Source organism: Cricetulus griseus, chromosome 5 (genome assembly GCF_003668045.3).
Source record: "Cricetulus griseus strain 17A/GY chromosome 5, alternate assembly CriGri-PICRH-1.0, whole genome shotgun sequence".
Classification (NCBI taxonomy): Eukaryota; Metazoa; Chordata; class Mammalia; order Rodentia; family Cricetidae; genus Cricetulus; species Cricetulus griseus.
The window spans coordinates 52,772,354-52,784,660 of NC_048598.1; the positions used below are offsets into that span (position 1 = coordinate 52,772,354).

The 12,307-nt window shown below is 41.8% G+C and overlaps 1 protein-coding gene and 1 pseudogene across 3 annotated transcripts in view; both read right to left on the minus strand.

Annotated features, from left to right (window-relative positions):
* Kif14 (kinesin family member 14) overlaps nt 1-12,307 on the minus strand; it is a 67,016-nt gene that overhangs the window by 36,795 nt on the left and 17,914 nt on the right. For all 3 annotated transcript variants that reach the window (XM_027417476.1, XM_027417474.1, XM_027417475.2), the window contains exons 9-14: nt 10,608-10,724; nt 9,888-10,003; nt 6,436-6,608; nt 5,679-5,826; nt 5,215-5,278; nt 2,420-2,604 (exon numbers count right to left, since the gene is read on the minus strand). In XM_027417476.1, coding sequence (XP_027273277.1) covers nt 2,420-2,604; nt 5,215-5,278; nt 5,679-5,826; nt 6,436-6,608; nt 9,888-10,003; nt 10,608-10,724 — 803 coding nt within the window. The remainder of the gene's footprint in view (nt 1-2,419; nt 2,605-5,214; nt 5,279-5,678; nt 5,827-6,435; nt 6,609-9,887; nt 10,004-10,607; nt 10,725-12,307) is intronic.
* LOC103163062 lies at nt 4,564-5,207 on the minus strand (annotated as a pseudogene).

Genomic DNA, 12,307 nt, shown 5'->3' on the forward strand with positions numbered 1-12,307 from the left:
GAAAACATTTGTATGATGTCACTTGGTGTGTGTGTGTGTGTGTGTGTTGTGTGTGTGTGTGTGTGTGTATTTCTTGGGATTGAACCTAGGATCTTGTCTAAGAACTCTACCATTGAGTTATTCCTTCAGCCCTCTTTTTTAACGTTTTCTTTTGAGATAGGGTCTCACTAAGTGCTCAGGTTGGCCTTGAACTCCTTCTGAAGCCCAGACTGGCCTTGAATTTGCAATTCTCCTGCCTCGGTCTTCAGAGAAAGTATAGGTTTGTGCCACTGGGTCTAGATGAAACATTCTTTCTTAAACAAATACAAAATTAACAATCATATAAAGGAAAAAAATTAATGCCAGGTACTAAAATAAATAACTTTAATCAATATACCATAAGACAATAAAGATGACTCAAACACTAGGAAAAAAAAAAGGTGCTTGCAACACATAAAATTCACAAAATACTAGAACCCAGAATCTATAAAGAACTGAAAATCATTAAGAAAAAATGGGAGATGACATACATAGGCAGGCAAGTAAAAGAGGCACAACACCATTAGCCAAGGAAATGCAAAATGAATTGATGAGATGCTACTTGATGCGCACTAAATTTACACAAACTAAAAGTCTGACAGTACCAAGTGCTGACAATGATGTGGAGTATCAGGTATTTTCAGTGACAATGGTAATAAAAATGGATAGTCATTTTGAAAAACAATTTGAAAGTAATTGATAAGATTAAACAGGCATATTTCCCAGAGCCTAATACCTCTACACATGCTTTCTAAACTTTAAAATTACTATAGCATAATTAAAATGTTATCCTCTTTATACAGTACACATATTCCTTTTTTTTGGTTTTTTTCGAGACAGGGTTTCTCTGTGACTTTGGAGGCTGTTCTGGAACTCACTCTAGGCTGGCCTCGAACTCACAGAGATCCGCCTGCCTCTGCCTCCCGAGTGCTGGGATTAAAGGCGTGCGCCACCATTGCCTGGCTTCAGCACACATATTCCTATAGTTAGAACTCCCTAGTTCCTATCATTTTCCCTGAAGACCCTTTGGGTCAGTGTGTTGGTTTACCATCCAGCAATCTGCCCTGGACAAACTACCATTGCATCAGGAGACACAACACAAGCACACCTGAGAGAGCACCAAGGGCAAGCCCCACTCCTGGGGACCTAGGAAGTGTTCAGCATGTCAAGGCACTGATGGAATCACTATTGGTGTTAATGATGAGGTCTTTAACTCCTTATCCTAGCATTCCCAATGTTCATCTTCCTGTAATAAGTGGAGAGCTAGGGGACAGGGCAGTTTGACTTTAGCTAGCAGCTGCTGGACTCTCCTTTGCTGCCCTGGCTGCCTTGAGCATAAGGACTGTCAGTCTAAGCCAGCCAGACTACATCCTTACACTAGCACCAGACATTTTGGACACTCTACAGACACTTTGATAAAACCCCTGACCGCTATAGCTCTTTGTGGTGTTTGAATGAGAATGATCCCTTATAGGCTTGTATGTTTGAATGTTTGTTCCCAGTTGGTGGATTGTTTAGGAAGAATTAGGGGAGGTATGACTTTGGTTAGGAAGAATCAGGAGGAGGTATGTCACTGGTAGTGGGCTTTGAGGTTTCAAAAGCCCAACACAAGACTCAGTCTCACTCTGCCTACAGCCTGTGAATCAGGATGTAAGCTCTTAGCTACTGCTCTAGTGCCATGCCTGCCTGCCAGCCTGACACCGTGTCCCCTGTCACAATGCTCATGGGCTAACCCTCTGAAACTGTAAGCAAAACTTAAAAACACAACATGAAGTAAAAAATGTTCACAAACACTATTATCCCAACAATATATATAAGATCATTCCATTCATGTGAACAAATTCACATAAAACAAACAAAAAAAATTTATCAACCCAACCAAAAAGTCTTCCATATAAGACGAATAGTTTACCTTCGTGCCTCCCATTATAATTCTAAGAAAAGAAATTACCCTTTTAATCAGCAGATCAAGTGCACCATGGTGCATGATGCTGAACCTTACATTGAGAGTAACTCATCTGTTGTTGTGAAACACATTCATTAAGTTTTCCCTATCTTAAAAAGAGGGTTGAGCTGAGCGTGGAGGCATATGCCTTTAATCCCAGCACTCAGAAGGCAGATGCAAGGCAGTCCCTGCGCTCAAGGCCAGCCTGGTCTATAGAGTGAGTTCCATGATAGCCAGGCCAAATGGAGAAACCCTGTCTCAAAAAGCCAAAAAAAAAAAAAAAAAAAAAAAAAAGGCGAGATGGAGAGAGAGAGAGAGACACAGAGGTGGGAGGATCGGAGTAATATTGAGCAGAATCAGTAGGAGTGAATGCCTTACATAGAGAAATGCCGCATTAACAAGACCTAGAAGGCTGCTGACAGCAAACAGGCAGTGCCTTGCAGAAGACTGACATACCAGTGATCATCCGCAATCAGCACTCCAGATAACTGGATGTCGTGGCTTGAGTTTGGCTTATACTTCCCAACTGTAGTTATTCCTTCTTTTACCATGTATAGAAGCATCTCTGACAGCTGTGGGTCTTCATTGAGATTAACAAGGTTTGGCAAATGGTTGTCCATTTGAAATGTAACTCCCGCTTTCTGGTAGAAGTGAAAAGAAAATCTTAACTACAGCATGAGATTATTAAATTCACCTAAAAGAAAAACCTATGTTAAATATTACGGTTAATTTATATAGAGTTTTAGTGAATAGCGGGTTCACCAAGGTTAAAGTTCAGTGGTAGAGTACATACCTGTGCAGTGCCCTGGTTTTAATCCCAAGCATGCACTCGCACATGCACAGACTTGTACACACAGGCATGGGCATGAGCACACACAGGTGCACACGTACGCGCACACACACACACACACACACACACACACACACACACACACACACACACAAAACTCATTGTTGGAAGCCCTCCCTTGTGGTGTCTCTATGACTGTCACCATCACACTCCTAACTCAAGAGATCTGCAGCTCTTTCATTCTTCGCCACTCTCAGTCGCCGTCACATCAACCCATCACTACCTGCTTGTTTCTCTCCTGCTTTAGAGTGGATCAGTTCTGCTCGATTTCACCAGCACCACCTTAAACTGACACACCAGAATCCCCACAGTAGCCTCTGGAGTACTCTGTCAGCTATCCTTTGTTCCATATTCCAGCCTACACCAGGTCAAACTCAACTCCCTGTCAAACACTTCCAAGAGCTTTCAACTTTCTAAAGAGTAAGGATTAAAGTTGCTTAGCCGGGAAATCAAGACCTCAGTAAACCACTGTATCTTCTTTTTCTTTATGACCTCATCTAAACCACGTGGCCTCTTCTCCTCTCATATGGTCTTCCTTTCTACAATGCTTTGTTCTCACCTAACAAAATCTTACCCAGCCTCAAATCTCACCTCTTTTTTTCTTGTGTAGTTCAGGCTGGACTGTAACTATGGACTCCAAGCTGGTTTCAAACTCAGGATCCTCCTGCCCAGCCTCAAAATGCTGGAATTAGAGGCATGGAACACCACACTGGGCAAATCCTATCTCTTCTGTTAGGATGTCCTGGACATTCCCAAAGAACATTTCCTCCTCTCTCTGAGTGTGAGCATGAATGTGTGTGTGTGATGGGGACGGCAGGGTGTATAGGATAGGAGTCAACGTTGGGTGTCTTTCTCATTCACTCTCTCTCCACCTTAGCTTTTGAGACAAACGCTCTCACTGACTGGGACAATTCTCATTTTCAGAGTGCATCATTCTTCACTCTTACTGTCCACTCAACTGTCTTCTGCAACCCCAACATTTCAGTGGCTTTATAATTTTACAATGCAACACTCACATTTCTAAAATGTGGGACTCATTCTTGATTTCTACTTCTATTACTACCAACTCAATTATTCCAGGCTTCTGACATGGTTGCTGCACAAACCTAACAACCCAGGTTCAGAATCTCCAGAACCTATGCAAAGGTGGAAGGAGAGAATCAACTCCACAAAACTGTCCTCTGACCTCCAAATGAGTGTTACAGCATGCATGCACTATGATATATATACATATATGTATATATATGCACACATATTTAAAATTTATAGACACATAATTAAAAACTGAAAATAATAAAGACAGTCGGGCATTGGTGGCACACGCCTTTAATCCCAACATTTGGGAGGCAGAGGCAGGCGGATCTCTGTGAGTTCCAGGCCAGCCTGGTCTTCAAAAAGAGTTCCAGGACAGGAGCTCCAAACCTACAGAAAAACCCTGTCTTGAAAAACCAAAAAAAAAAAAAAAAAAAAAAAAAAAAGAAAGAAAATAATAAAGAGGATTATCCTGAACTCACCTCCTCCACTGCCACCACTGCCCTCCCTCACTCTAAGCTCTTCCCTAGCTCACGCCTTAACCACTTAACTAAATGCCTTAAGAGCTCCCAATGCCTCTCCTTCCGAACACTGGCCTTTCCTTCTTCTAATCTGCCTTCCATGTTGTTACTAGAAGAACCCACGGAACAGGAAAGTTTAATTGGGTTAATGGCACAGAACTACAATCCTTGCCCTTGAGTCGTTAGGCAATCATAACCTAGATCCAAAAGTCCCCCCACCCCCAATCCTGATTCTTCTGTTTTTGAGTGTAAAGCTCAGCACACATGGGCACTGGGAACAGCAGGGACAGCTGGTGATCCCATAGAGCCTCCATGGTGGAGAGGATAAGGAAAGCAAGGAAGGCAACCATCAAAGAGAAGAGCCCTGTGCCTCAGACAGGGCAAATCCCAGAAGGGAACAGGAGAAGAGCTGCTGCTCAAGGGACTGGTTCCTGATACAGCCCGTTATCAAGCTGCCAAACACCACTCCAACGCCAGGCCCCGAACCAGCCACATCAACTGTGGAGGCCCCAGCACCTACTAACTTGGCTGCCGTGTCAGCGTCCTGGGAGGCAGCACTGGTCTGGCCACCTGGACAGGACAGGAGAGCCTCTGCAGGAAGGTTGCTTAGGTGGGGCAGGCACAGGCCTGACTCCTGGAACAGGAGATAAGAACTGGAGAAACAAACAGGGCCTTTGTGGTAGGCATCTTTAAACCTCCCAGCTTTAGCCCTTGGTCTCTAACAATTCTTTAGGTTAATTATCACTACATATTTCTCTGTACAGAGTGATTGTACAGTAACGATAAAAAGTGAAATTAACAGGTATACTTTTTCTATTTCAAATTAGTTTAGGAAATTGAAATGATACCTGTAACTCCTTTGTCTCTTGAAGTTTTCTCTTTTCAGCTTGTTCAAACTTTTCTTTCCATACTCTTTCCAAAAAAGAAAACATTGAAGTTAAAACATCCATTTACGTAAGACAGAAATCAAGAAACCATCTGTGAAGTCTGCAGAATACTACCATTTAAAATAGGACAACTGGATGGGCGGTGGTGGCCATCCCAGCACTCGGGAGCCAGAGACAGGCGGATCTCTGAGTTCGAGGCCAGTCTGGTCTACAGAGCGAGTTCTAGTACAGTTAGGGCTACACAGTGAAGTTCTAAGATAGTTAGGACTATACAGTGAAACCCTGCCTGGGGGGGGGGAAGGACAATTGAAAGCAAGCTGTTCTCTTCTACAGGAGGCGGTGAGAAAGATGCAGTATGCTCTCAAGCAGTCCCCCAGTTTGCAGCAATACATTGCCTGGTTACGGTTCTGGGGGCATCCATTCACCTTTGCATTTCTGCCATGTCTCTCTCCTGCTGATGCAGCTTCATCCGTAAGGACGTTATCTCTTGTCGACAGAGTCTGTACCGTTCAGGGTCAATATTCCGGTTGTTTCTCTGAGCAGCTTTTAACTTTTCAATTTCTGCTTTCAATTCTAAAGATTTATAAAAAGACACATGATGAACAGCTAAACCTGGAAAAAAGATGTTTCCACTTGCTGCCCCTTCTACCCGTTCTCTTTTCTAACCTTTTCCTGACTTCCTTCTCGCTACTTCCTCTCTTTCTCACTGATCACCCACCTTTCTCCATCACGGTCAGGTTTATAACTAGGATGTATTAGCAGGTAGGCATGGAGAAAATAGTTTTCTTAAAGTCATATATATTAAGATTGGAATTAGTACATTAATAAATCTAAGAAGATTTATGGCTCATTTGGTAAAACTCTTGTTGTGCAGTCTTGAGAATGTAAATGCTGGATGGGAGTAGCAGCCTGTCTGTAATTCCACGACTTGCAAGGCAGAGACAGGGGGTTCCCCAAAGCAAGCTGGCTGGCTAGCTTAGACATACTGGGGAGCCTGGGGTCAATTGGAGATACGATCTCAATGAGAAAGATGGAGAGCAATCTCCGGAGACTCCCAATGTTAGCCTGGGATTTCCACAACACAGCATGCAAACACATGTGCATCCACACACAAACGCACATACAGTGTGAACAAACATATACACGCAAAACATGAATTACGATATTTGAGACAATATTCACCTCTAATTAACTTTGCATTCATATCTTCGTTGACTTTGGCAATATTGACTATCAAACGGGCTTGGGTGGCGTATCTGAGTGTGCTTAGTGTTTCCTCTATGTTGCTGGCAGCAGGGCTGATGGTAGCAATCATTGCCGTCTTTGAATTTCCACCCAGGCTTTCTTTTAATAGCCTTTAGGAAGAAGAAGGGAAAGCAGTCACAATTAGACTTTTCTTCTATAACCACCTAGTAACAGTAATTATCTAGAAAACCCAAACCAATGGCTAACAGCATGCAACACAATACTGACTCTCCACTCAGACACCATTACAACCACTTACATCTCATAATTACATTGTTTTCTCTTACATTTTCTTTTCATTTTTTACAATTAATTGATTTCTTTTGAGACAGGGTCTTGCTATGCAGCTTTGGTTGGCCTGAAACTTACTATGTGGACCAGGTTGGCCTCAAATTCATAGAGATCCATCTGCCTCTGCCTCCCAAGTGCTGGGATTAAAGGCATATATTATGCCTGGCTCATATTCCTGGCTTCTCTTATTTTTTTCTACACTGCTTTATAAAGTAATAAATTGTTTATAGGCTTTTAAATATGATTAAACATTAAATATTTAGTAAGATTTTTCCCTTTAGACTGTAAGCTACTACAGCAAAGAGACTGTATGTCTTGATCATCTTTGTACTCCCAGTGTACCATAACCTGCAGGAGTTCCCAATGCATATTGAAAATGATGAATTAACATATATGTGTTCCATATTGTACTGTGTGCAAAATAGAATATAAGATATTAGCACAGAATGAATTTCACTATTCCTAGTTTTTCAATTCTTTAAAAAATAATATTCTCCCTTTAAGTTTCAAGATAAAAACATTATAATTAAGCAATTAAAAGCTGGGCATGGTGTGAGCCACTCGGAAGGCTAACTCAGGATTGCAATGGGTTCAAAGCCATCCTGGGTTACATAGTATATTCTAGAACAAAGTTGAGAGCCTGTCTAATAAAAATAAAACCTAAACTAAATAAACAAACAACAATAATACACCAATTATAAAGATACACTACTATTGTATAATGTGTTTCTTGCCTAGTAGAATACCAATGCTCCCCCACTTGAGTTAAGGTTATATACCAATAATCCCCACCAAAAATCCAACACACTTCACAGAAATTAAGAAAAAGCAATCTACTACTTCATTTGGAAACACACACAAACCCCAAAACAACTAAAGCCCCAAAATAAAAACAACAACAAAAAGCAGAATAGCCTCAACAATCCTGAATCATTAAAGAATTTCTGGAGGTATCACCTTCCCAGATTTCAACTTCTATTACAGAGAAGAGCTATAGTAATAAAAAAAGACATGGTTTTAGCATAAAAATAAACAAGTTCATCAACAAAGTAGAATTAAAGTTCTATACAGCTACAGACACCTGATTTTTGACAAAGAATACAAACATTCACACTGGAGAAAAGACAGCATCTTCGACAAATGATGGTGGACAAATGGATGTCTGTATGAGAAGAATGCATACAGATCCGTATTTATCACCTGGCACAAAACTCAACTCCAAATGGCAGAAGAACCTCATCACAAAACCAGATACTCTGAATATGACAGAAGATAAAGTGGGGAATAGGCTCGAACTCATGGGCACAGAAAAGGACTCTCTGAACAAGACACCATTAGCATATGCATTAAGAACAAATAACCAGCGGCCGGGCGTTGGTGGTGCATGCTTTTAATCCCAGCACTTGGTAGGCAGAGGCAGGTGTGAGTTCGAGGCCAGCCTGGTCTCCAGAGCGAGTGCCAGGATAGGCTCCAAAGCTACACAGAGAAACCCTGTCTCGAAAAACAAAAAACAAAACAAAACAAACAAACAAACAGACAAACAAAAAGAACAATAACCTAAAAATGGGGAGCTTCTGTACTGCAAAGGCCACTCATTTGGACAAAGTGGCAGTCTACAGAATGGGGAAGATTTTTACTAACTACACACCCGATAAAGGGCTAATATCCAAAATATATAAAGAACTCAAAAAACTGAGCATCAAGAAAACAAATAACCCGATTTTAAAATGGGGTACAAAACCAAGCCAAATCCTCAAAAGATGAAGCACAAGTCTCTGAGAAACAAAGAAATATTCAACATCCTTAGCCATCAGGGAAATACAAATGAAAACTACTTTGAGATTTCATATTACTTTAGTCAGGATGGCCAGATCGATAAAACAAATGAAAGCACACGCTGTCAAGGATGTAAGGCAAGGGAAACACTGATTCACTGGTGGGAGTGCAAACTTGTACAGTCACTATGGAAATCAGTGTAGTGGTTCCTCAGGAAGCTGGACTAGATCTACCTCAAGATCTTGGACATAATTCTCCTCTATGCCAAAATTACATGAAATCAGTCCATCACTGCCCCCCTCCCCCCCGGTGTGTGTGTATGTGTGTGTGAGTGCTGGGGTCTGAACCCCAGATTTCATGCAAGACTTTGTGCACACCAGGCAAGCACTCTACCACCCCAGCCCACTATATCTCATCGCTTATATAATTATTTATTTTTCAGTGGCTGAAGAGATGGGTTAGTGTGTACTTGCTGTGCAAGCCTAAGGATCCCAGAACCCACAGAAAAGTTGGGCATGACTGTGTGTGGTGGTGTACACCTTTAATCCAGCACTTGAGGATCCCTGAGATTGAGGTCAACCTGGTCAACAGAGCAAGTTCCAGAACAGCCATGGTGGCACACACTTTGGCGGTTTGAGCCATTCTAGTTAGCTCTCACCCTCTCTCTCCCTGTCCCCTCCATCCTTCTGCCTCATGGTTGTAGATCAGATGTAAGCGCCCAGCTATTGCTCCAGCTCCATGCCTTTCTTCCTTGCTGCCTTTCTCCCCAGTATGATAGTCATGGACTCACTCTCTAAAACTATAAGCAAGTCTGCAATTAAATGCATTTTTATAAGTTGCCTTGGTCATGGTGTTTTGTCATGGCAATATAGGAGTAACAAGACACACACCTATACCCCCAATGCTGGGGAAGCAGGTAGACTCCAGAGGCTAGCCAGCCATTCAAAGCAAAACACGGAGTTCCAGATTCAGTGAGAGATTTTGTCTCAAAAAAATCAAGTGGAGCCAGGTGTTGGTGGCGCACACCTTTAGTCCCCCTACTCGGGAGGCAGAGGCAGGTGATCTCTGTGAGTTCAAGACCAGCCTGGTCTACAAGATCTAGTTCCAGGACAGGCTCCAGAGAAACCCTGTCTTGGAAAACCAAAAAAAAAAAAAAAAAAAAAAAAAAAAAAAAAATCAAATGGAGAGAGGCTAGAGGAAGACTTTGGATTCGACCTCTGGTTTCCACATGCACACAGGCAAGCACACCTGCAAACGTGCACACACCATAGACATACACTAAAACTGAAAAACCGATTACTTATGCTTTGAAAGATACTTGCCACGTAAGAACAGATTCACGGTATGGAATGAAAACCCTCTTTCCACTTGCTTGATCAGACAGCGCAGATATGACCTTCCCCAGAGTCAGCAAAGACTTGTTAATGCTCACACCTTCCTGTGTGTAAGGTTAAAAAATGGTTATTTTTCTTAACATCTCAGCAACAAATTTATTCCATAAAATAGACTTCTCTCATACAATTACTGATAAACACTTTCTTCCATAACTATCAATATTTTATTTTGTTTTGTTTTTCGAGACAGGGTTTGTGTAGCTTTGGAGTAGACCAGGCTGGCCTCAAACTCACAGAGATCTGCCTGCCTCTGCCTCTCAAGTACTGGGATTAAAGGCGTGTGTCACCGCCACCACCACCCAGCTAACTACCAACATTTTTATGACTCAAAAGTTATTAATTTTCTTTGAAAAGTAATCACAATGAAGTATGAAATCCACAACAATATATAAAATAAAGATAAAGATACTTTGCTTTTTGTTGTTAAGTATATTCAAGATGCACTCTCCTAAAAATAATGCCCTCAAAATAAACTTCACCATCATGACAAGAGTGATGGAAATGCTAGGGCCACCTGTGGTCCCAGCTACTAAGGAGCCTGAGGCAGGAGGATCACTTGAGTAAAGCAGTCAACTGGTAGCCTCGGCAACACAGACCCCACCTTAGTCAGAGAGAGGTGGAGAGAGTGGCGACCAACCCCAACCTTACCTTCAGTCGCTCCCCACTTGTGTGGGCTGTAGTGCAGCGCTCACTGCCAGCCAAATCGATTAGGTTTATGCGGCTTGTGATTCTGTGGTCATGCTCTTCCCCTTCCACAAATTCTGTCTACAACATCACCACAGGAAAATAATGGAAGAGCTTTTTAATGACTTGCCATCAACATAAGCCTTTTTTTTTTTTTTTTTGGTTTTTTGAGACAGGGTTTCTCTGTAGCTTTGGAGCCTGTCCTGGAACTCACTCTGTAGACCAGAATGGCCTCGAACTCACAGAGATCCCGAGTGCTGGGATTAAAGGCCTGCACCACCACTGCCCAGCTAACACAAGCCTTTAAAAGGCAAAGTTATTCAAGTTACCAATTATTTATTTTTAAAACCATCTCTGGGCTGGAGAGATGGTTCAGTAGTTAAGAGCACTGGCTGCTCTTCCAGAGGTCCTGAGTTCAAATTCCAGCAACCACATGGTGACTCACAACCATCTATAATTAGATCTGATGCCTTCTTCTGGCCTGCAGGTGTACATGCAGAGCACTCATACATAAAATATAAATAAATTAAATTAAAAAACCAAAACAAAAACCATCTCTTACTATATAATAATGCATACATATCCATGAAGTCTACTAAAGAGAATACATTGAGCAGTGCTTACATTGTGACAAATATATAAAAGAACTTACTTTAAAGAGAGCAAAAGTCTTAGCCAGGCATTGGTGGCGCACGCCTTTAATCCCAGCACTCGGGAGGCAGAGGCAGAGGATCTCTGTAAGTTTGAGAACAGCCTGGTCTACAAGAGCTAGTTCCAGGACACCCTCCAAAGCTACAGAGAAACACTGTCTCGAAAAACAAACAAACAAACGAACAAAAAAAGAGAGCAAAAGTCTTAACTACTTAGTTATCTTGAGCAAACAACTAGGAATAGAAAAATGTTGCTTAGCCAGGTGGTGGTGGTGCACATCTTTAATCCCAGCACTTGGGAGGCAGGTGGATCTCAGAGTTCCAGGCTAGATTGGTCTATAGGGCAAGTTCCAGGACAATCTGGGCTACCCAGAGAGACCTGTCTTGGAAAAAAAAGAAGAAAAGAAAAATGTCACTTACCTTATTTGTTGCTTATCTCAGCTTATGTTGCTTATTATACATAGCAAAAATTTTTTAAATCAATATAAACATCTAACAGCAAAGAAAAATCAAATCATTATGGTAGCTAATGGAATATTGTAAAACTTTAAAAATTACCTCTACAAAGAATTTCTATGGTATGTGATTATTAAAAGTTTTGTGAAATTTGATTGTGATTATAACCAACTGAAAGATTATGTAACAAAACAGAGACTTGAGGAGTGGGACCTATGAGGTTTTTAAAAAATCTATTATTCTTTTTCTGGGTTGGTACATGTATGTGTAGATGTGTGTGTATGCATATACATACATGTGCGTGAATGCTCATGCATGTATGTACACACACCTATGGAGCTGGAGATTAACCTCAGGTGTTTCCCTCCTTGCCATGAAGCCTACTAAGCAGCTCAGGCTGGCTGGGCAATGAACGAGCTGGGGTTCTGCCTGTCTGTGCCTCTCCAGGGCCGGGACTGTGAGTCTGCGCTTTTGTGCTCAGCACTTCAACACGGATCTAGAGCACAAACTCAGACTCTCATGCATGTGTCACAAGCCCTTTACTCACTGACTTAACTC